The sequence below is a fragment of the Anopheles coustani genome, chromosome 3 (assembly GCF_943734705.1).
Source record: "Anopheles coustani chromosome 3, idAnoCousDA_361_x.2, whole genome shotgun sequence".
NCBI lineage: Eukaryota > Metazoa > Arthropoda > Insecta > Diptera > Culicidae > Anopheles > Anopheles coustani.
This window is the reverse complement of record NC_071288.1, coordinates 75,378,774-75,398,701: the sequence shown is the minus strand read 5'-3', so window position 1 is coordinate 75,398,701 and position 19,928 is coordinate 75,378,774. Positions and strand designations below refer to the sequence as shown.

Genomic DNA, 19,928 nt, shown 5'->3' with positions numbered 1-19,928 from the left:
CTTGTTTAAAGCCGATGATTTGTTTGCAAAACAATGTTGTAGGTATGTGGCAAATTGAAGCGAACAAACGATTTAAACTACCGCCGCTGTTAACATAGAAGCTAATATCAGGTAAACTACTTTTAGATTTCCGAGCAGTGGAGTTTTACAACGGGTTTAAAAGAGACAACGATGGTACCATCGGTAAGTGCACCCGATGAAGACTAAGGTAGGGAGAGATCCGCTTGCTCCCACGTCGTTCTACTCTTCGGTTAGTGTTATTGTAATTTTTAAAAAAAAGTTTATTGCTAACCCGGTTGAAGCTTGTTCTTCCAGTCCGCCCGAAGGATGCATACACTACCGTTTTGGGGGTAGGAGGATGGAAGCCACCGTATCTTACATTAAATGTATCGAATATCATTCTTACAGTTCGCTTTCAGTACGATTCCATCAAGTACGGGCTAAGGTTCATTCACAATTGTTTTCCTCCCATCTTCTAGCTTCTAGCTTCAGGAGGTTCTCTTTTCCGTTTGAAATATCCTCTTTCGCACTGTTTGTGTGTTTCCTGATTTCATCTTGTTTTTGTTCATCGCCAATCTTAAGCTTAGAAACTTCTTTTACAATCATCCACGATCGGGTATGCCACACTAATGGTTACGATTCTTGTACATTACGTCTATAACAAAAACAACAAGGAATTAGTAAATGCACTCGTTCTGAACAAGTCAAATGAAATTTGCTCCGATTTTCGTATTGAAAAAAGTACTAATTGATAGAAGTTACACTACTGAAACTGTGCCTTCAACTAACAACTCCCACCAGGCAAACCAAAGAAGAAGCACACCGATTGCCCATCGAAAGACAATATTTTGTTCTGCTTACTTGCACCCACATTTAAGCACAGCTAAGCCTGAAAAACGTTTACAATCACAAAATATCGTACATCACTATTAAAAGTGTACCGTGTTCAAAGGGTACGTGTTTCTCTTGTCGATCGAACAACAATCGCCTCGTTTTTGGGGTAAAATCAATACCAGATTGAAAAGTTATCCATACTCTAAAAGCAAAAAAACAGGTGTTTATAAAATATGGGCGGGGGTGTAAAAAAATATCTTAAAATAAGTTTAAAATAAGACCTCCTTAACACCTAAAAAATAATAAAAGAAAAAGATTCATTCTACCGCAGTTTCAAGCTCAGTGATAAAAAAGAAGCGGCCGTTGGGCCCACCAATCGAAAACCTTTCCACCGCCGCCACCTTAAATATATGCCCCCCTCGTTCCGCTCGCATAAGGCACTCACAAATTCATCTTGTTCTCCTGGATCTTCTTCCAAGTATCACCGAGCGCTTTGGCGAAATGATCGTCGACCTCACCGCCCGAGTCGATGCTGTTGCTTTTCAACTGCTGCTGGTGTGGGTGCTGCGGGTGCAGCGAAAGGAACGGAGCCGGCGAGGAGGCCAACGACGAGGACGGCGATGAGGATGACAGCGACCCGGTGGTGGTCATCGATGCCGGTGAAATGGGTGGCGGTGGATGCTGGAGCAGATGGGCCGTTGCTGCTGTCACCGTCTGGTGCTTCGGCGACGTTAAGGATATGGCCACGTTGGTCGGCAGCGCGACCAACCCAGCGGCCGGAGAGGGTGCCCCGGGTGACGGTGGTAAGACGGTGGCGGGCATCAGTGGAATCGGCGGTGCCGGATCGCTCGAGAGCTTCAGCTTGATCGTATCCGGTGCGACGACGCGTATTCCTCCCATGCTGGCGATCGGTATGGAGCGGATGCTGATACTGTTGTTGCTAGGTTTACTGTTACTGGTGCTGTTGTGGATACTGCCGCCACCGCCGCCGGCGTTGCAGCTGCTGCTGTTGTTGCTACTGTTGCTATTGCTGTGGCTTAGGATACTGCTGGAACTGCTACTGTTGGAGCAAACGGAAGAGCTGGAACTAATACTGCTGCTGCTGTGATTTCTCATACCGCCCGCACCAGTTGCCCTGGCTGGCACACTATTGATCGCTACGATCGGTGGTGTTTCGCACGTTTCCATTGGGTGCTTTTGCAGCAACATTGGCACCGGAAGTGGGTGTTTCACTTGGTGCGCCTGATGGGGATCGAGCCCTGCGAATGAACCAAGCCCGACCGTGCTGCTGCTGCTGCTACTGTTGTTGTTCAGCACGTTTAGGGCAGTGGCGGACGGTTGCTGCTGTAGCTGCTGTTTGTCACCGTAGATCGAGCTGTAGGTCGGGCCGAGAGATCGCCGGAAGTGTTCCTCGATCGAAACATCACAGTACGTGGAAGAAACGTGCACGATCGGCTTTGAATCCACGACACTGGACGAGCTCGTTCTAACGCTACTTTTAAGCACAATTTCACCTGGGAGGAAGTGTGAAAAATAAATAAAAATTTATCATTTTACCATTTCTAAGCGACATATTTCATTCAAACTACCGTTGGTGTGCATATGGCTGATTCGCTTCTTGATAGGCGGTGGTGGTGCTTTCGTTATCACACTCGGCCGGACATTCAAATTGATCGGCACGTCCCGCGACTGATCGCCACCCGGTGGGGATCCCTGCCCATCGGATGAATCCTTCCGCCGGACGGTCATGTCCAGCGGAATTTCCGTGTCGTCCAATGGCGGCGGCGGTCTCCCCAGCACGGCTATTCGATCGTACTTTGGCGATGGTGGCGAATCTGGCGGTGTGTGGGGGTAAATTGTCAGGTGATGAAAGGAATAAATCAGTAGGCATCGAATAGAATAACGGGCAAAGGGCGACGCAGTACCTAGATTCTCGTTGGGACTGGAACCACCCGGGTCGCGGATCATTTTGAGACGGGTTTGCACTAACTTTTTCAGTGTTGTAGCGTTTGCGGGATCGTAATCCCTTACCGGTTTGTCACAAAAAAAGGGTAAAAAAACACCGATCCCCGCGCACGGATCGGCACCGAATAGACTGCCCACGAAATAGGACGTACGGCAACGGTTTGCCAACGGTTGCTCGGTCAGTTGCTAAGGGCAACAACCGAAATAACAGTTAATTCGTATCTTCCTTACAGCACGAAACACTCGAACTAGTTCAACACAGTGACTCACATAGGTAACAAAATCTGATCGTATCGAATGATCGTAAGGAAAAATCGATGGTAAAAAAGATCAGCAACAGAAAACAACAGCCTCACTGCGCATTCGGTCCAGGAGTATTTGCTTTGGGGTGAGATGGAGCACGATGAGCTTGAACTGTCAAAACCGCACAGCAGCCTTTCACTTTCTCACTCCAATCGTCGCGTTCATCTCACTCCGGTGAGAGATCGGATTAATCCCCCAATATTGGCGTACGGCTGTGTATGTGTTCGAGTGTGTTTGTGTATCCTGCGCGTACGTGCGACGACTTCCCGGACGATTTTGGCACTTTGTTTCACGTTCACCTTTCCGCTGCTGAATATTAAATCATTTCTTTAAAACTCGTAATAAAAACTCCTAAAGTGGTTGGAAAAAAGCAGCTTTTCTTCCTATTGCCTCCTTCGCGTCGTCCCCAACACGGTGAGAGCAGCATCAACTTTGCTCACCCACTCATTTCGAACGCAGAGATTGACTCACGCAATATGCACAGTACAAGGCACCACACCACAGCTTGCAAGTGTTCCTTTTACTCCACGGCCGCCGGGTACGGGTTTTCCAATGCAAATTTGTCTGCTGCACTTTTGGTTTAGCCACAACGCCGACTACTGTTGTGCCGGGTGAATCACTACAAATCCCTTGTCGTCCACCTGAACACGAGTCCCTGCGCGGAGCAGCGTAATTTCTCCAGGAAACGGGCCTTTTTTCTTTCTTCCTCCACACGATCGCGATCGATCGATCGTATACACACTCTGGGGACCCCGCGAGTGAGGTGGATCGATGTTCTTTCACCGCCGTCTGATGCTGTTTGTGGTGTGCTTGTTTGCGTTGTGTGTGTGCTTCTCTCTCGTTCTCCGTGTGTTGTGTTCTCCTCTTTTTCATCCACCGTCGCTACCTGCTCCGTCTCTGTCTCTCGAGTGCGCTTAGTTGCGCCCCCCTTCTCGCTTACACCAACGTCTGGCGAACCGTGCGCCGCGGACTCGACGTCTTTGCTTCACTACACACGCCACGCGCCTTCCACTACTTACGACTTCTTTTCCCCGTCGCTCCACCCCCTCTCGCACGATCCCACCGTTACTTTGCACAGGAGACGAAGAAAGCTGCGCCGTAGAGGATGAAGATGACGATGCTCACGACGAGATGGTGCCTTTTCGACCGAGAAGGGACGGGAGGATACGCGCGAGCGCGGGGTTTGTCTCTGTTTCTTTCTTCTCGTTCTTGTTTCGTTTTTGTGTTGTTTTCCTCCCCTTTTGGAGCCTTCTTTGCTGGTGCCAACCGCGGAAATGTACGATTTTCACCGTATTATCCCCCCACCGACCCGGTTGGAGAAAGGGAAGAGGCTGCACGACGGACGGTGGTGGTGGATTAGAGCGAGGGAGACATCGGGTACGGTAGCTCGTATTCCTTTTTGGGATCTAATGGAGAGGAGGCGGTTAAGTTTATTTATTTTGAAAAGAGATCTTTTCTTTTTGTTTTGCGGAAAGCAAAAACGATCGTGGTGCAATAGGATGGATATATGCAGATTTTTTAGACGAATCATACACTGCGGATCGGCTGACACACTCGGTTATTGCGATCAGCGCATGTGTTTCGCTATTTACACAACACGGAGATCGTTTGCGTAGGACATAAAATAACGATTACCGCAAACTGTCCAGCGCGCTAGACACTGTAAGCACCGCACACTACACACTCCCGTCCCCTTCGCGCAACCAGGCGTGGAGTACTTTCTTTCTTCTCACGTAATCGAGCGATCGTTGTTCTCGAGTGAATCAATTGCTCAACCACTCGCGCTGCTGAAAGTCGCTTACTTTGTTGCTAAAACGGCTCAACGTAACTGCCACTGCACACTGGGCGCTGCACAACAGAGCATGCAGTGCGTGATCTCGATAGATTTTGTTTCTCCTATAGATTTTCTTTTGCACTTTCGTTTCGTTTATTGGCACTGTTCATGTCTGGAGGATCGACCAGGAGAAACGCACGGACACTACTGATGTTGTTGTTGTTACTGCTACTGCTGGTGTTGCAGAGTAGTGTTGGCAGAATCTGTATTCGGGAGAATCAAAGAACCGATCTCTTCAAGGATTCTATAGGAGTGGATCTCATTTCACAGATTTGTATCAGTTTCGATTTGATTCATTTGGGACGCAATTTGTTTCGATTCAATCTTGAATAGAATCAAATTTCGAAATATTCGTATTCAATGTGACTTGATTCAGGCACCATGCGAATTATTTGATGGACTTGGGGACTCGAGTCCCAGACTTGCTGTGAATCAAAAGATTGGAGTCCCTGCAGTGATTCGTTTTCCCACCACTACTGGTAGTGGTGCGCTGTCAAATGTTTGCGGTTACACCGCCGAGTTGAAACTGCTGGATGCAAATTGTACGGAAAGTTCGTTTTTTCTTCCAAATCATGATAAAAACACCTCAAACGCTGATTGCTCTGCTAGATAATTGTAGTTTAACTGTTCCATGACCATTATTTTACTAAAAATAATGTAAGTGATACCATATCTCAGTTTGATACCGTTGCCGATTTTTTTTCTTTCGTTTCAATTTTTTTACTACGAGAATTGAAGCCAAGCATCTTAAACACTCGTTATTTACCGATCTCTTTTTCTCTCACAATTGTATCGTTCTTTTCTCACTCACACACCGTTGTTTCGCTCTCAGTCGAGCGTGTGAGCGAAACACTGCTATACATGCAGGGACCAAAATATGTTCGCCAAAGTTTACGGGCATGTGGACACCTAAACAAGACACACCAGTCCACAAGAAGAAGTCACCGAAATACCGTTCCCCGGTGGCACGGAATGGCAGGTGAAAGATAAATCAAAAGCGTACCGCAATTCCGCGACGATCTGTAGTGCTGCGTGTCCCCTACGTGTGCGGTGTTTGGATTTTCATCGCAAATGTTTTGGCCCCGCCGAGAACAGCCCACCTGTGCCAGTGGCCTTTGAGTTGCACGCGTTCACGCCTGGACAACCCAAAATCTTGTCTCGCTGAGCCGTCGTCGAAGGTGTAAAGCGATACTCAGGAGAGCCTTCTGCGTGGTGCAATTTGCATTGTCTTGTCTTGTGCACTTCCGGCCGGCGAGGGTGGGTTTCAACCCCGCAGCATGTCTTAATTGGTGTAACGAGTGAGCAATTGCATTGGTTCTGTAACCTGACTGACACCCGTGACCTCTGCCTCTCCCACGCCTTCGCATTCCGGCAGCTTGAATTTCGTCTCTCGAGTGTGAACGACGAAACAAACTCACTGGTGCGTGAAAGTGGGTCAACGCTCTGCCCGGTGCTCGGTGCCTCCGAGACGGATCGTCAACCGGTAGGTCCGGTGTAAAGGCCTAGAAGATACGGAGCAGACAATTTTGGTACGGTCGGTAGCGCCAGTCGTTGACCGGGTACGGCCGTAGCAGGATGTCGATCGATTTGCAGAAACATCGAGATGCCATTGTCGGAGCCTGGAAGTCGGTGGTTGACCGGAAGTCTGCCACGAACTGGGCTCTGTTTGGCTACGAGGGACAGAGCAACGTGCTCAAGCTGCAGGAAACGGGCGAGGACGGTATCTCGGAGCTGGCGGCGGAGTTGAATTCGGGTAAAATCCAGTATGCCTTCCTAAGGGTCGACAACAGTGAGACGGGTATCGCAAAATTTGTGTTTATCAACTGGCAGGTGAGCAAAGTGTTTGTTTCTCAATACCAACCTCATGCAACATTTTAACTAAAGATGCCCGTTGAAATCATGGCTTCGTTCATATCGAAACTACGATGGAACCACGCTTATCTCTGGAGTATGTTGACTTTATCAGTCAACCTATTTCACAAGCACACATTTCTTATCTCGTAGGAGAAAAAAACTAGTACGAGATAACAAAATGTGCCCAACACTAGTGACTCATGGGTATGATTTATTTATCTTTTATTCATCCCCCCCACCACCACTAGGGCGAAGGGGCCCCCATCGCTCGTAAGGGAACATGTGCGAAACATGTGCGCGACGTGACCGCGGTGCTGCACGGTGCCCACATCACGGTCCACGCCACCAACGAGGACGACGTCGAGGAGGCCCGCATTCTCGAGAAGCTGCAGAAGGTAGTGGTAAACGATTTTAAGGTGAAGGACTACTCGCAAGCGAATGGTAAGACACCATGCTCTAAACAACATGGTCCAATGGTAGTTTTTCTAACTGTTATTTTCTCAACCGTTTCGAATCGGTTTGTTTTTAGAAGTCACCAAGCCTGTTGGAACAAACTACAGCCGGGTGAATCCGACGAAAGAGATCAATCCGGCCGAGCGGGATGAGTTCTGGAGGAAGGAGGAGGAAGAGGAGAAGCACCGTTTGCAGGCGGAGTACGAGCGGAAGCTAAACGAAACAGTATTGCTGGAAGAGGTAAGCAAGTTAATTACATTCGCAGATACTCGCCGTTTGCTGCGCCGTACGTCGGTACGTGCTCGTTTTTAAAGTTCAAGAGCACGGGTAAGATGATAAGGCGGCGCCACTCGAACACTTCCGTCTGTTTACTAGAAAAGTTGTGCGTACGGAATTATCACGCACCGTCGGTGGGTTAGTGGAATTCTATGTGGTTAGTGGAATTCATATACTATTTTGCAAGTAAAATTCCAATGCCAAATAAGTTGTTTTGCTGATGATAACTAAAGACGCGATGGAAAAACGATTGAAAAAAAAAATTACTATCACACTCAAAAAATTACTAATATAAATAAAAAGTTGTATTTGCCGTAAATCACTTTGCCAAAAATAGCAAAATTCTTTTAACTCAGTGTGCAAAATTTCTATTGACTCATCATATTTTTTTTTAAGTTCTAAACTTACACTTAATGAAAGAAGTTGTCTATTATTGGTTACACATAAACTGCCCTTTTTCACATTAATATGAGATTTTCGCAAGTATTGGCACGGTGACCATGTTTTGATGGAAAAATGGTTGTTATCATAAAAGGAAAATTCTATAAACGCAACATTATATTATTTTTCAATTACACATGATAAACATCCTAAAAATCTACAACGAGTGCGTAGTTTGGAATTTCCAGTAGAATTAGATAAAGAAAAAAACCCAGCAATACCGGCCAAGGGTATCTTGCGCCATTCTTCTCTGATGGTCGCCTGGAGTTTTTTAAATCCTGCCAGACTGCATAATTTTTTTATATGTAACTATAGTAGCATTTCTTAAAAATGGCTACATTAATCTTGGTGTACAAAACCGTATTTTTGTAACAGGGAAGGAACTATAATTGTGATCATACTTCCACGATAAGCGGAAACACATTTTATGCAAAATCTTAAAAAGTATTTTTAATTCTATTCATAGGAACGACGACGACGGGAGGAACGTGAGTTTGAAAAACGGGAAGCGGCCACCGATGCTGGCAATGTGCATGCAGCGACGACACCCATTTCCCCGGAGCGCAGCTATGCCCGGCAGGCATCGGACCAGAGCAAAACAGAACGAGATCGCGAAATCAAGCAGGTGGTCGAGGCGAGTGCGAAGGTGAGCAGCGCTAAGGCCCGCTTCCTGAACAGCACGGCCCAGCTCAGCCCGACGCACATACAAGCCGAGGTGGCCCAGGAGCTGACCGGGCAACCCTTCTCGCCGACGGCCTCATTCGAGGAGCGCTCGATCATCAACGAGCTGAAGGCGGAACTGGAAAATGAACTTCAGAATGGCGCCGGAACGGAAACTCCACCTCCCGGCGTGGCGCTGGTCGAGGAAACGAATGGTTCAACCGTTTCGCCGGTGCTGACAGCCGATGCGCAGGCGGTTGCACCCGGACAGTACTTTGATCCGAACGCGACCATCGACCTGTCGGACGAGGATAACATCATTCGCGCTCGGGCACTGTACGATTATCAGGCGGCGGACGACTCGGAGATCAGCTTCGATCCGGACGATATCATTACGCACATCGATCAGATCGATGAGGGCTGGTGGCAAGGATTGGCACCGGACGGCACGTACGGTCTCTTCCCGGCGAACTACGTGGAGCTCATCTAAAGAGGCGAGAAATGACAAACGGGGAGGCATTTAGGAATTTATTCATCGTTATCATCCGTTTAAGTGCAACAAGCATCACATAATAACATTATTACTGTTAACGATTGTATCCATCACGTATTACGCAACTAGATCATCCCATTAGTAGACGCACACCCAAACGCATCGATTCCGCGTGTAAGTGGAAGCTCGATCTATATGGCACAAAAGCACTAAATCGCCTAACTAAGACAAACATGTGGGACACAATCGACTTAAAAAGAAAGTGGAAGGGAGGAAGGGGCAGAACGTTGTCTAGTTAAAACGAGTACATCGTTTAACTTCTGTGAGTTAAATGTTTTCTCTCGATGTTTCTCCGTTTTTATCCCCGTGATAGTTGTGCAAATATAATAGTAGTAACATTACAGTAGACATCGAGAGCGCGGAGTGTGCACGTTCCGCTGTTCTGCCCACTCAGCTGACACGATGGGGGGGAGTGGGTCGTTTTAACAAAACTAGTTGTAAACACTACACAGCAGCCCATGATCGAAACGAAGTAGGATATTCGAAACGCAATAAACAAAAAAATGCAAAAATAAATCTATTACACCGAATATGTAACACACTCTCTCCAGTGAATGAACTGGGTTAATCTTTTTCCTTTCGATTGTATGTGTACGAGAAAAGTCCATTCGTTGGTTTAGGCTAACTTGATCAAATAAAAACCCAATCTGTTTAATGAAATATCGCGCCTTAGTTTGTGTTATTAATTGGGCACTATTTGATGTAAAAAATATGTTCATTAAACTGGTTAAATGTTCGTCCCACTAAGTTCGTTTGTACCCTGAGCGGGTTGATTGTATTCGATTGGGGGCTTGCCTTGCTAGGCACATCGCAGCACCCGGAAAAGGGTTGTCCTGGCAACGTGGGGAGTTCCGATACCGTCGCGAGGTGAGTTCGTCGCAACACCAGTCAATATGCTTCGTAGAGGTTGTTTGTTCAATAAACTATTTCGCGGTATGTCCTGCTGGGGCGCAAAAATACAGTCACAAACTACGGTACTCGCGCGACACGGTAACAAAACTCGGTCAGAGCGCTGACCACTGCTTGGGGGAGCATAGTCCCCTAGGTTGTCCAAGTGGTGATTATTTTTGATTCTTTGATACAAACGTTAGTAGTTTCCGAAAAGATAAGTAATCGCGATAGCCTGGTGCGTTTGAGGCTGCTGGCAGGATGGGAAATACGGAGAGCAATGTGACTAGTGGAGTGAAAAAGCAGGCCGGAGTGTCCACCCAGGCCCTGTACAAGTTCGTCAACCTGAAGGGTGGCGGGCTGCTGGTGGACATGATGAAGCGCGCCATCCAGAACAAGCAGTACGCGGAAATTGACCACGCGATCAAGACGAAGGTCGAACCGTTTCTGTACAACAAGGGCAAGGGAAAGTACGTTCCGGTGTCGGTGCTGGTGCTGTTACGAAACCGGGAACGTCCTCGCCACAAGCAGCTGCCGGAGATACGTGCGATGGAGAACCCGGAGGAGGACTTCGACATGGATGCCGTCTGCCCGGAAGTCACCGAGGCCGAGTACTATCTCAACCCTTCCGGTTACCGGGAAGTGTGCTGGAATGTAAATGTAAGGGATCGTTGGACCCTTCCGTATGGTTGCATAATATTGTCCCCCAAAATACGGATCTCTAGTGTCAGTTAGGTTAGGAACTACAACGACTCGGTTCCGTCGTTCGTCTAGACGGGTGCCGTGCGCTTCGGGAAAATTCCACTAGATACGAATGTTACATTGCGGAATTTGGTAGCACGGGAACCACGTGCTCGGCAGTAAACACAGTTTTGCGTTGGTGTGTAAGTGGGCTAAACAGGTGTAGGTTCCGGTGGGCGCCTTCCTCAAGCGAGTACCTAACAAATCGAGATGTCAGCTGCGAAGAATGAATAACAAATGGCAAGGACCTCGAACGCCGTTGGTGGTGTGGGGCGATTCACTATTGATTGATATGTTATTAACATTATTGCGCCAACTGTTTGCCGTATTGCTCAGCGCAAACAAACCGCCTATGAAGGGTGTGAAAACAACGCCGATGTACCTTTTGGTTAATACGATGTTCCTTTTACATAATAGATAGAAGGTTTTTTTGAATTGAAGCAAATTTATGAATCATTTGGTTGGGTAGCAAATAGTTTTAGATTAATTGCGATGGGGATTTATGAAGCCTCAAACTCGGTGCACTAAGGAACGAAATTCCGTATATTACGTTCACTATCACCATGTCATATATTTTAACGTGATAACAAAAATTAATATTTTGTTAATGACGTGTGTGGAATATTTTTAACCTTAGCTTTTTGTTTATAAACTTAAGCGCTTTACTTCACATTTAGACTGGTACATTATGTTCCAAATAAAATCGCCGTATTTTATCCTAGCATAGGATATTTTAGTTGTCTTTATAACCATGGTGCAAAGTTCAAATTATTTTGGGTACATGATTAATACCTGCTTAATTACAATATCTTATTTCATCAAACGTTAAAATAATAAATAAAATAAAATAAATATTTTTTTATTTTAAATTGCATGTAAATATTTTTTGCTAAGACTTAGAGTTATGATCAAATTGGATTTAGCTACTTCAAACTTTTCGATTTAGTTGTTGGTAATAATATATTTTTGTAAATGTCTCTCTCTGTACTACAGGAACGTGGCGCCGTGGGGGAAACAATTCTACACCTATGCCTGCTGAACGCAACGTCACTTCACGCAGATCTGGCCAAACGATTGTTGCGCTTTTATCCGAAGCTCATCAACGACGTGTACATGTGCGACGAGTACTACGGCGAGAGTGTGCTGCACCTGGCGATCGTAAACGAAGATCCGGCAATGGTGAAGTACCTGCTTGATCACGACGCGGACGTGAATGAGCGCTGCTGTGGCACGTTCATGTGCCCGGAGGATCAGAAGGCGTCCCGGTACGATACGCCGGAAACGGAGGTGGTCCAGATGGTACAGCTCACCAACTACGATGGGTACGTGTACTGGGGCGAGTATCCGCTGACGTTCGCGGCCTGTCTCGGGCAGGAGGAGTGCTACCGGTTGGTGCTAGCTCGCGGTGCCGACCCGGACAACAAGGATTTCAACGGCAACACCGTGCTGCACATGCTGGTGATCTATGAGAAGATCACGACGTTCGACATGGGCTACGAGGTGGGGTCGTCGCTGAGCATCCGGAACCACCAGAACCTTACACCGCTGACGCTGGCAGCGAAGCTCGGGCGCGTCGAGATGTTCTTCCACATCATGAACATCGAGCGGGAGATCTACTGGCAGCTGGGAAGCATCACGTGCGCCGCCTATCCACTCGTGCTGATCGACACGATCGACGTGGAGACAGGCAACATCAGCAAGGACTCGGCGCTAAATCTGGTCGTGTTCGGTGACAAGGACGAACATCTCGACCTCCTCGACGGCGTGCTGATCGATCTACTCAAGACCAAATGGAACACGTTCGTGAAGGATAAGTTTTACCGGCAGTTCTTCATGTTCTTCTGCTACTTCTGCGTGTCGCTGATCAGCTTCACGCTCCGCAACGGACCTCCGCCGGCAGATGATGGCAGCGAGGAAGGAGGCAACAAAACGGCCAACTCAAAGGAAGATCTTCGCCAGCCGGATAGCTGGAACCGGACGTCGTTGGAAGATATTTTAGAGTCACTCGGATTTAACAGCTCTGGCATGAGCGTTGGACTCGACATGGAAGAAACACTCGTTGCTATTATCGGAGGTAGACTTACGGAACTACAACAGCTACACAACAGCAGTGGAACCGACCCCGAAACGAGCGACACCCTGGACGAGGGATTGTTCTTCACTGCCAACTGCCACACGATGGATTACGATGGAGTCGAGGGAAAGGTGCGACTCATATCGGAGATGATCATACTGGTCGGTGCATTCCTGTACCTCTTGGCGGCCCTTCGGGAGTTGAAATTTCTGGGTCGGAAGATGTTCTTCGAGAACTTGGTAACAATCTGTGAAGGGTTCTAGTTTATATCTCGATAATAACCTCATTGATGCCCTTTCAGATGACGGCTCCATCGAGGGTGATGTTTCTCTTCTCTTGTTGTATCATGATGGTTGTCCCTTTCTTGAAGGTGCTCTGCTTCACCGAGCTGGAGGATCACGTGGTGGTTGCAATTATGCTCACTACCGCGCCCTATTTTCTGTTCTTTTGCCGGTGAGTATTTTAATATTTTTATAAGTATTTTTTGCGAAATGTTTTACTCTGCTCTGGTTATTTTAGCGGCTTCAAAACCGTCGGACCATTCGTAGTGATGATATACCGCATGGTGATGGGAGATTTGCTGCGATTTGTCGTGATTTACCTGGTGTTCGTGATGGGCTTCTCGCAGGCGTACTACATTGTATTTTTGTCCTACAAACCGGAAGAGGACGGTGACGCCAACCCGATGCCCTCGCCGATTGAGTCGATCGTGGCTATGTTTCTGATGTCGTTGACCAACTTTGGCGACTACTATGGTGCCCTCGAGAACACTGATCACGAGTTCTGTGCGAAGGTTGGTACTTTAATATATTCAAAATGGTTGAGGGTCTTTTTATATATCTTCTTCCGTACTTCTAGATTCTTTTCGTACTGTTCATGGTGATCGTCGCAGTGCTGCTGGTGAACATGTTGATTGCCATGATGGGTAACACCTACCAGAAGATTGCGGAGACGAAAAACGAATGGCAACGGCAGTGGGCCCGCATCGTACTGGTCGTGGAGCGAGGCGTTCCGCCAAAGGAGCGGCTCAAGAACCTGATGTCCTACAGCCAGCCAATGTCGGACGGTCGACGGGCGCTGGTTCTGCGGTTGAACATGACGGTAACGTGCTGCTTACGGTCTACTTCACCAGGGAACTTTGGTTTCTGTTTAAAAACATACCTTCTTCCCACAGGACGAAGACAAGGAGGAGATGAAGGAGATACTGGAAATGAAGCGCGTCCACGAGCGGCTTTCGAAAAAGCGCCAGGTCGAGCGGGAAGCCCGGGCCGAGCAGCGTCGGTTGCTGCGCGAAAAGTACCTAAACATGGCGTCGTGAGCTGCCGGTGCACTTGTTTACTAGAGTTAAGTCGATCATGTTTATCGCGTGTCCCTGTAGGTGAAACGTTTCTCGTTAGCTCTTTAGATAATTTTTAAATCGAACTGGAATTTATCTTACCTTAGTGCAAATAAAGTCGTTTACTTTTATCTTTGCAATTTGGCTGCTTTTGGTGAGTGTTTAATGTTTTATTTACACAAAAAACAACATCAAATGAAAATCGCGACCTGTTTTGAATATAGTTTGCTTTGTCTCTTTTCAAACACTATGTGTGGTTTTTACTATCGCACAAAAAGCTAGTGTTGTTTATCTTCAAAACAATTTTCCAAGCATGTTTCTCCAGTCGTATTTTCAAATTGCTTCGCATCTAAATGATCCGTCTTTTTCAAACAAATAAATGTATCATAACCCTGAACAGAGCTAAATTAAGATCCGTTAAACCTAAACCTAAAAAAGCTCTAATTTTATGGATAAGCAAAATCTAACGAACATCACTGTAGTTAAACAGTCGCAAAAGCTTCTTTAAGAAAAAGCTTTGTGGAAAAGTTCAATTTTGAGAAGATACAAAAAGCTTGGCGTTTCCGACAAAAAAGAGACGAATTGAGGCACGTTTTCACGGTTACTTGCAGCAAAGCGACCTTCTAGTGGATTTGAATGTAGGTCACCGACCTTGAATTGTCTGTTGCAGGGAAACATGAACTTCGAGTGAAGGTCTTCCGAAACGGCCATGGTTCGAAACGAAAGTTGTTTCTAGATTGATGTTAGAATCAAGGAGAATGTGTTGTGAGTCTTTTTTTCTTGGAGAATGTACCGGAGGCTTAGCATTCAGAATCAGAAATAGTACTGGAAATCATCCCATAATACTGTACCCATAACTGGCTTTAGTGAGACGACGTAAAACTGTAGCTGAAGGGTAGAAATGATGAGTTTTCTTTATGCTGTCCTCCGTTCGTAAAAAAGAAAAACAAACGGGTAAAATACAAAAATCGATGCACCACATCCGCACACGGTTCGCACGACGTTGATGGGATGTGGTAGAAAAATGGGGACCGCCATTGTTTCGCCACCTTCCTCCAGGCTGGCAGCCCCTGGCGGCGTCTCATTATACCTCTCGATGGCGATGGCAAAGTGTGATGCTGAACGGTTTGCCAAAGCATTCGCCATAAATGGGACGTGGTCTCTTTCGATCGCTTTCCCTTGGAATGGCCGGGAAGTTCTGCCTCCGATGTCGGCAGCGCAAGTGTATTTCCTTCCACTTCCGTTCGGTGGCACAGCAGCATCCGCTCGGGGTAGTTAAACTCCCTTCATTTGTGGCCTTGATTCCTGCTGGCCCGAGCCCTTTTGATGACATGCCCGTAGCTCATAAAAGACGACACAAAAACGAGGTAAATAAACGGAACCACAAGCGGAAGCCTATTTCAAACCGTTTGAATTAATAATGGCGGTTAGTTAAACTGGTCGGTGATGAGTGACGCCGACCGGGCAAGGATTCTCCCGGAGCACGTTAGGCCGTGGTCTACGTTAAATCAACTTCATATGCCAGCAACCGCAAGCTGAGAATTGTACGACTTTTAACGCAAAACTTTTTCATTTGCTTTCCGACCTCCGGAGTTTCCGGTTGGCTGGATGGATCTCCAGGAAGATAAGACACAGCTCCACACCGTTAAGGAAACAGGTTGGAGGTGGGGGAAAAATAAATGAAGCAGCAACAGCGAACCAAAATCAGGACAAGCGTTTGTTGGAAGTTGTGAAATGCATGTGAAACCTCAAAGAGTGAGGAAATATTTGTTAAGCTGAAACACACACATACACACACAGGCCTTGCGGTGAGTAGAGCTGAGGAGGATGATAAATGTTTACCCTTAAAACGAGGTGCTAAATGTGGGCCACCGAGAACGGGGGTTTGGCAATTAATAGGAAATGAAGGTCGAACGTTCCTTTCTGCCCGGGCACACGCTGTCGGGTGCATTATTTCTCGCCCGTGCCTTGGGAGTTGGTGGCTTCCAGAGCTAAAAGCATGTCCGCTTTGGGCGATGGCTATAAACGTTTGTGGGTTTCGGAATGCCTTGGGAGGTTGGCGGGCTACTGGTGTTGCTGTTTGTCATTATGCTGGGGGCAAATATTTGCCAGCGAAGGGTGAATCGAGGAACGGGAGTGCGTCAATTGGAAGCGGTAGTAACAATGTACGTATGTTCAAAGGATGCCTCGAACGTGGGAAAGGTTGATATAGAGGAGGATGTTGTTTCGAGATTGGAAACAGGACCTTTCAATGTTTAGCAGCATACTCGAGAGGATAGGGAGTAAAATGTGCTCGAGCCATGCTCGCTGAAATACAGCCTTTGCATGCCATGCTTACATCCTACGCCATAACCTTTAGGTCACATTTCAACCAATGAAGCTTTCTTGAATTGAAAGTTAGCGAATGGCGAATAATGCTGCATAATAAAAAAGGAACTGTAAGGTTTTACAAATAACAGCCTCTACTAATAACACTTAATGGTAGCGCATGACAGACGGCCCTGGTGAGTGGCATAATGCTCCAGTTTATCGGAGAAAACATGATGTGCAATAATTCATTCCAGCTTGATTGCATTCCATGTGTCATAGTGCCGGTGTGATGTCCCACCGGGCTTTATCTCCAGCCGGCGCTCAGGGAATCGTTGCTATGGCCTCGGGGCGGTTGCTTTTTCCACCAACGATCAGGCGTCCGCTTCGGCAAAAAAGCTCCGCACCGGCTACCAGGCGCCTCCATCGGGGTCTGTTATTTTTAATCGCACAAATTGCAGCAATCTAGGCGCAAACGTGAACAAACGCTGGTGCCCGGTGCAGATGGCAATCTATCTTTCCTACGTGCTTGGTCGTTGAAAGGGGGGTGCTGGGATGGGGCCAAGAGGGTTTGGTTTGGGTTCACCGCGGCACTACCAACCCTCGAACAGGAGCAACACATATAAAAAATTAACCGGCCCTGAGGCAATTAAATCAAATAAATAATGTATTGACGCATCCAATAGCTCCCGTCCGCGCGAGTGGGTGGTCCGCGAACGTTTCGGGAAAGTGTTTTCCCCGCCCCACTATAGGTATCGTCCCTTTTGGGTAGTTGATAATTGGTCTCCGACACGCGAGGCAGTTGCGTTGCCCGTTTGCGCTAAAAATCCGTAGGACAACCTCGCCGGAACCCATCCGACTGCTGATAACACGTTTGGAGTGGAGATAAAAAGTGATTATTACACAGTGTGCCGCATGCCGACTTTGCTTCAGTTGAATGCGGGTTCGACATCGCCGGGGACAATGGTGCCGTTGCCATCCCATTCGGTTCCTTCTGGGACACACCAACACCGGGTGAGGTAGCATTAAGAGGATTTAGCGTACGGTTGAGTATGGTTTATGACAGCTAAAAGGGGAGAGGAGAACAGTAAAAGACAAACAGATGCAGTAAAAGGCTGTAAAACCATTCATTCAAACGATTAAAGATGACATTTTGTAACTTCCTGTTGATAAGTGTATTTTTTTATTGAGTCATATTAAAATAACAAAGCTGCAAAAATATCTTAGTGATGAAACTATGCATAACAAAACAGGCTGCAGTCCGCAAGGAAAATGTAATGGATAACTGTTTGCATGTAAAATTAATAGAAACAATAAGATCACCTCAAAATGGCAGCTTTATTACCTGACACAATGTGAACACCGCAATTTAAGATGAAACAAAAGCAAACAGAAACTAGAAAGAAAAATCCGCCAACGCAAAAACCGACTCAAACGACGGTGGAATGCTAACAGACAGGATACGGGCGCAAAAAGGTGGTATCGGCGCCCTCTTGCTGCATGCAAATTAACCCGTATCCGTTTTGATGCGATGATCTTGCCACTCGCGAGAAGAGCAACCGACATCTAGAGGACTAGCAGGAAGGGGAAAAAATCGTGACAAAAAACGCCGGCTAATGCACCCCCACCGTGGGAGAAATGGAGGAACATAAAGGGGTGGCGTACATAGATAGGATGGTCGCTAACAAGACCTCACACACCCTCCCGAAAGCTCTGGGGAGTAGTATTAGAAAGAAGCTGTAAAACGAAACCCGAACGAGAGCGATAGAGAAGAGGCTGGTGGGTTTCTTTTTCCTTGTCATCGGTTTTCCGTAACACTCATCGACACACGCAGAGTCGTTCGTTCGGTGGAAGTTGGGTAGTGGAAGGAATTTAGTATCATATAGCGCCCAAGAGTAGAGAGGAACAACTTCAGACTAAACGACACTTTCGCCGAGAATCCGCGAGTGGAGCGAAATCCGAACGTTCGCTCATTCGAGCAGATTCGAGCAGACTGCTTGAAAGGCCGTGTTTCGAAACCGGTGAGAGATTGAAGCCTTTTGTGCGGTCGCGTGTTCAGTCTTTCTCGCCACCTTGACGCGCTCGGTCACCAAAACGGCCGACCCGGTTTCCGTCAGTTTCCGGAATTTGTGCGCCCCACCCCTCTCCACTCGCTCCCGCGGCGGTGGAGGTGCACATGGTTCCGGGAGGGGGGGCGATGGCAGTGTCGTCCTTTTCGGGCGGATATTGTGGGAACCACAAAAGCCACAAATCCCTCGCTACGTGTTCTACGCCTCTAGTGAAGAGTGAAAACTCATGCGAAAGGAAAAGAACGGGTCTAGGAAAGGGGTTAGTTGTGGTTCTACCAGGTTTTCCTGATCGATCTATACATCTGCCTTATTCTGTGATTTGGATCGGTGTGGTGTTCTAAGCAATCCAGAACTCTGAAGTTCTAATGATTTTCTGAATAGAAATAGAATAGCAAAACTGTCACATGTTTAAAGCCGTTTCGCGTTTTCACAAGTTCTTAATCAGTTCTCTTATACACCTCAGCTTGCTTTCCAAACTTTTGTTAGTTTCAGGGGACTCATCACCATGCAGCAGGGGTTTTTTCTGGTGACAACCTGCCAGGGACACATTGGACAATAGTGAGCGAGACGAAGCAAAAGTGACTCCATTTGTAGTCATGGCAACGGGCAAGTTTTGACGTCGCTCCGTCTACCAAACCACGGCACGACTCGGAATGGGGGAGAGGTTTGCGTTAAAAGAAAAATAGAGGGAAAACGGGCTTTTAAACTGTCACACAGCCCTTCGAGCCCTGAAGTTGCACATGGTTGTTGCTCTAAACGCGTTTGTGGTAGGTGGGGGAGATACGAGATTACGGCTTGGAAAGGTATACTAACCCGACATCCATGCGCACTGGGAGTTTCCTAAAAAGGTAGAAAAAGGACACAACATGAATGCTTTTTAATGTTGTTCGCTGGGGTGAACTAACAAGAGTAAAACAGTAGAGTGCATTGGAGGAGCATTAGTTCAGGAGGAATTTGCTTTATACACGCTTCGTTTAGCGACTACTCTGTTTTGGTCTTATCTTGTGTTTATACATAGCGAACGTCCCTTCTGCGATTCTTCTGCTGACAATATGCCGTGAATGTCACGGTTTACGACCGTGTTGTGTTATTGGCTCGCGTGATTGCGCGTATTCCAGCTGTCAAACTTGCTCGTGAAGCTCACTAATCATCACGCAAAACAAATGAAAAAAAACGAAGCCCGAAAGCCATTGCGACCAGCAGAGAACGTCAAGAGAGCAACCGTGAGAGCGATCCGAAAGGAGAGTCAACAAAGCGCGTGGCGGTGGTTCCTGCTGCGGACGATTGCTCTGCGAAATTCCGGCAAACGGACTCCTTTCGGCAGTCAGAAGTCTAAGCAC

General features: G+C 47.1%; 3 protein-coding genes across 5 annotated transcripts; 2 read left to right on the top strand and 1 right to left on the bottom strand.

Moving 5' to 3' along the window:
- Positions 1 to 257: 257 nt before the first annotated feature.
- Positions 258 to 5,045, bottom strand: LOC131259096 (uncharacterized). 3 transcript variants are annotated; one of them, XM_058260515.1, is made up of 4 exons: positions 4,738 to 5,045; positions 2,760 to 3,411; positions 2,424 to 2,669; positions 258 to 2,348 (listed from the first exon to the last, which is right to left on the bottom strand). In XM_058260515.1, the coding sequence occupies exons 2-4, from the start codon at positions 2,800 to 2,802 to the stop codon at positions 1,276 to 1,278; spliced, it is 1,362 nt and encodes a 453-aa protein (XP_058116498.1). In that variant the 5' UTR covers positions 2,803 to 3,411; positions 4,738 to 5,045; the 3' UTR covers positions 258 to 1,275. The 3 variants fall into 3 exon arrangements, with proteins under 3 accessions (XP_058116498.1, XP_058116501.1, XP_058116499.1); XM_058260518.1 differs by having other exon boundaries at positions 4,905 to 5,044; XM_058260516.1 differs by having other exon boundaries at positions 2,760 to 3,083; positions 4,905 to 5,029.
- Positions 5,046 to 5,853: 808 nt separating this feature from the next.
- LOC131259097 (drebrin-like protein) lies at positions 5,854 to 9,827 on the top strand. The gene is made up of 4 exons (XM_058260519.1): positions 5,854 to 6,766; positions 7,039 to 7,231; positions 7,320 to 7,483; positions 8,427 to 9,827. Exons 1-4 carry the CDS (start codon positions 6,512 to 6,514, stop codon positions 9,108 to 9,110), a joined length of 1,296 nt encoding a protein of 431 aa, XP_058116502.1. The 5' UTR covers positions 5,854 to 6,511; the 3' UTR covers positions 9,111 to 9,827.
- Positions 9,828 to 10,322: 495 nt separating this feature from the next.
- LOC131259087 (transient receptor potential cation channel subfamily V member 5) lies at positions 10,323 to 14,194 on the top strand. Its single transcript, XM_058260506.1, has 6 exons — positions 10,323 to 10,721; positions 11,796 to 13,115; positions 13,178 to 13,329; positions 13,396 to 13,669; positions 13,735 to 13,977; positions 14,051 to 14,194. Exons 1-6 carry the CDS (start codon positions 10,323 to 10,325, stop codon positions 14,192 to 14,194), a joined length of 2,532 nt encoding a protein of 843 aa, XP_058116489.1.
- The last annotated feature ends 5,734 nt before the right edge of the window (positions 14,195 to 19,928 follow it).

Coding starts and splice junctions, on each gene's coding strand:
- LOC131259096 (XM_058260515.1), bottom strand. CDS start 2,802: ATGATCCGCGACCCGGGTGGTTCCAGTCCCAACGAGAATCTAG. Junction 2,670..2,759: donor CAGTCCCAACGAGAATCTAG/GTACTGCGTCGC, acceptor ACACACCGCCAG/ATTCGCCACCATCGCCAAAG. Junction 2,349..2,423: donor CAGCCATATGCACACCAACG/GTAGTTTGAATG, acceptor ACTTCCTCCCAG/GTGAAATTGTGCTTAAAAGT.
- LOC131259097 (XM_058260519.1), top strand. CDS start 6,512: ATGTCGATCGATTTGCAGAAACATCGAGATGCCATTGTCGGAGCCTGG. Junction 6,767..7,038: donor TTGTGTTTATCAACTGGCAG/GTGAGCAAAGTG, acceptor CACCACCACTAG/GGCGAAGGGGCCCCCATCGC. Junction 7,484..8,426: donor AAACAGTATTGCTGGAAGAG/GTAAGCAAGTTA, acceptor TTCTATTCATAG/GAACGACGACGACGGGAGGA.
- LOC131259087 (XM_058260506.1), top strand. CDS start 10,323: ATGGGAAATACGGAGAGCAATGTGACTAGTGGAGTGAAAAAGCAGGCC. Junction 10,722..11,795: donor AAGTGTGCTGGAATGTAAAT/GTAAGGGATCGT, acceptor TCTGTACTACAG/GAACGTGGCGCCGTGGGGGA. Junction 13,116..13,177: donor AGATGTTCTTCGAGAACTTG/GTAACAATCTGT, acceptor ATGCCCTTTCAG/ATGACGGCTCCATCGAGGGT.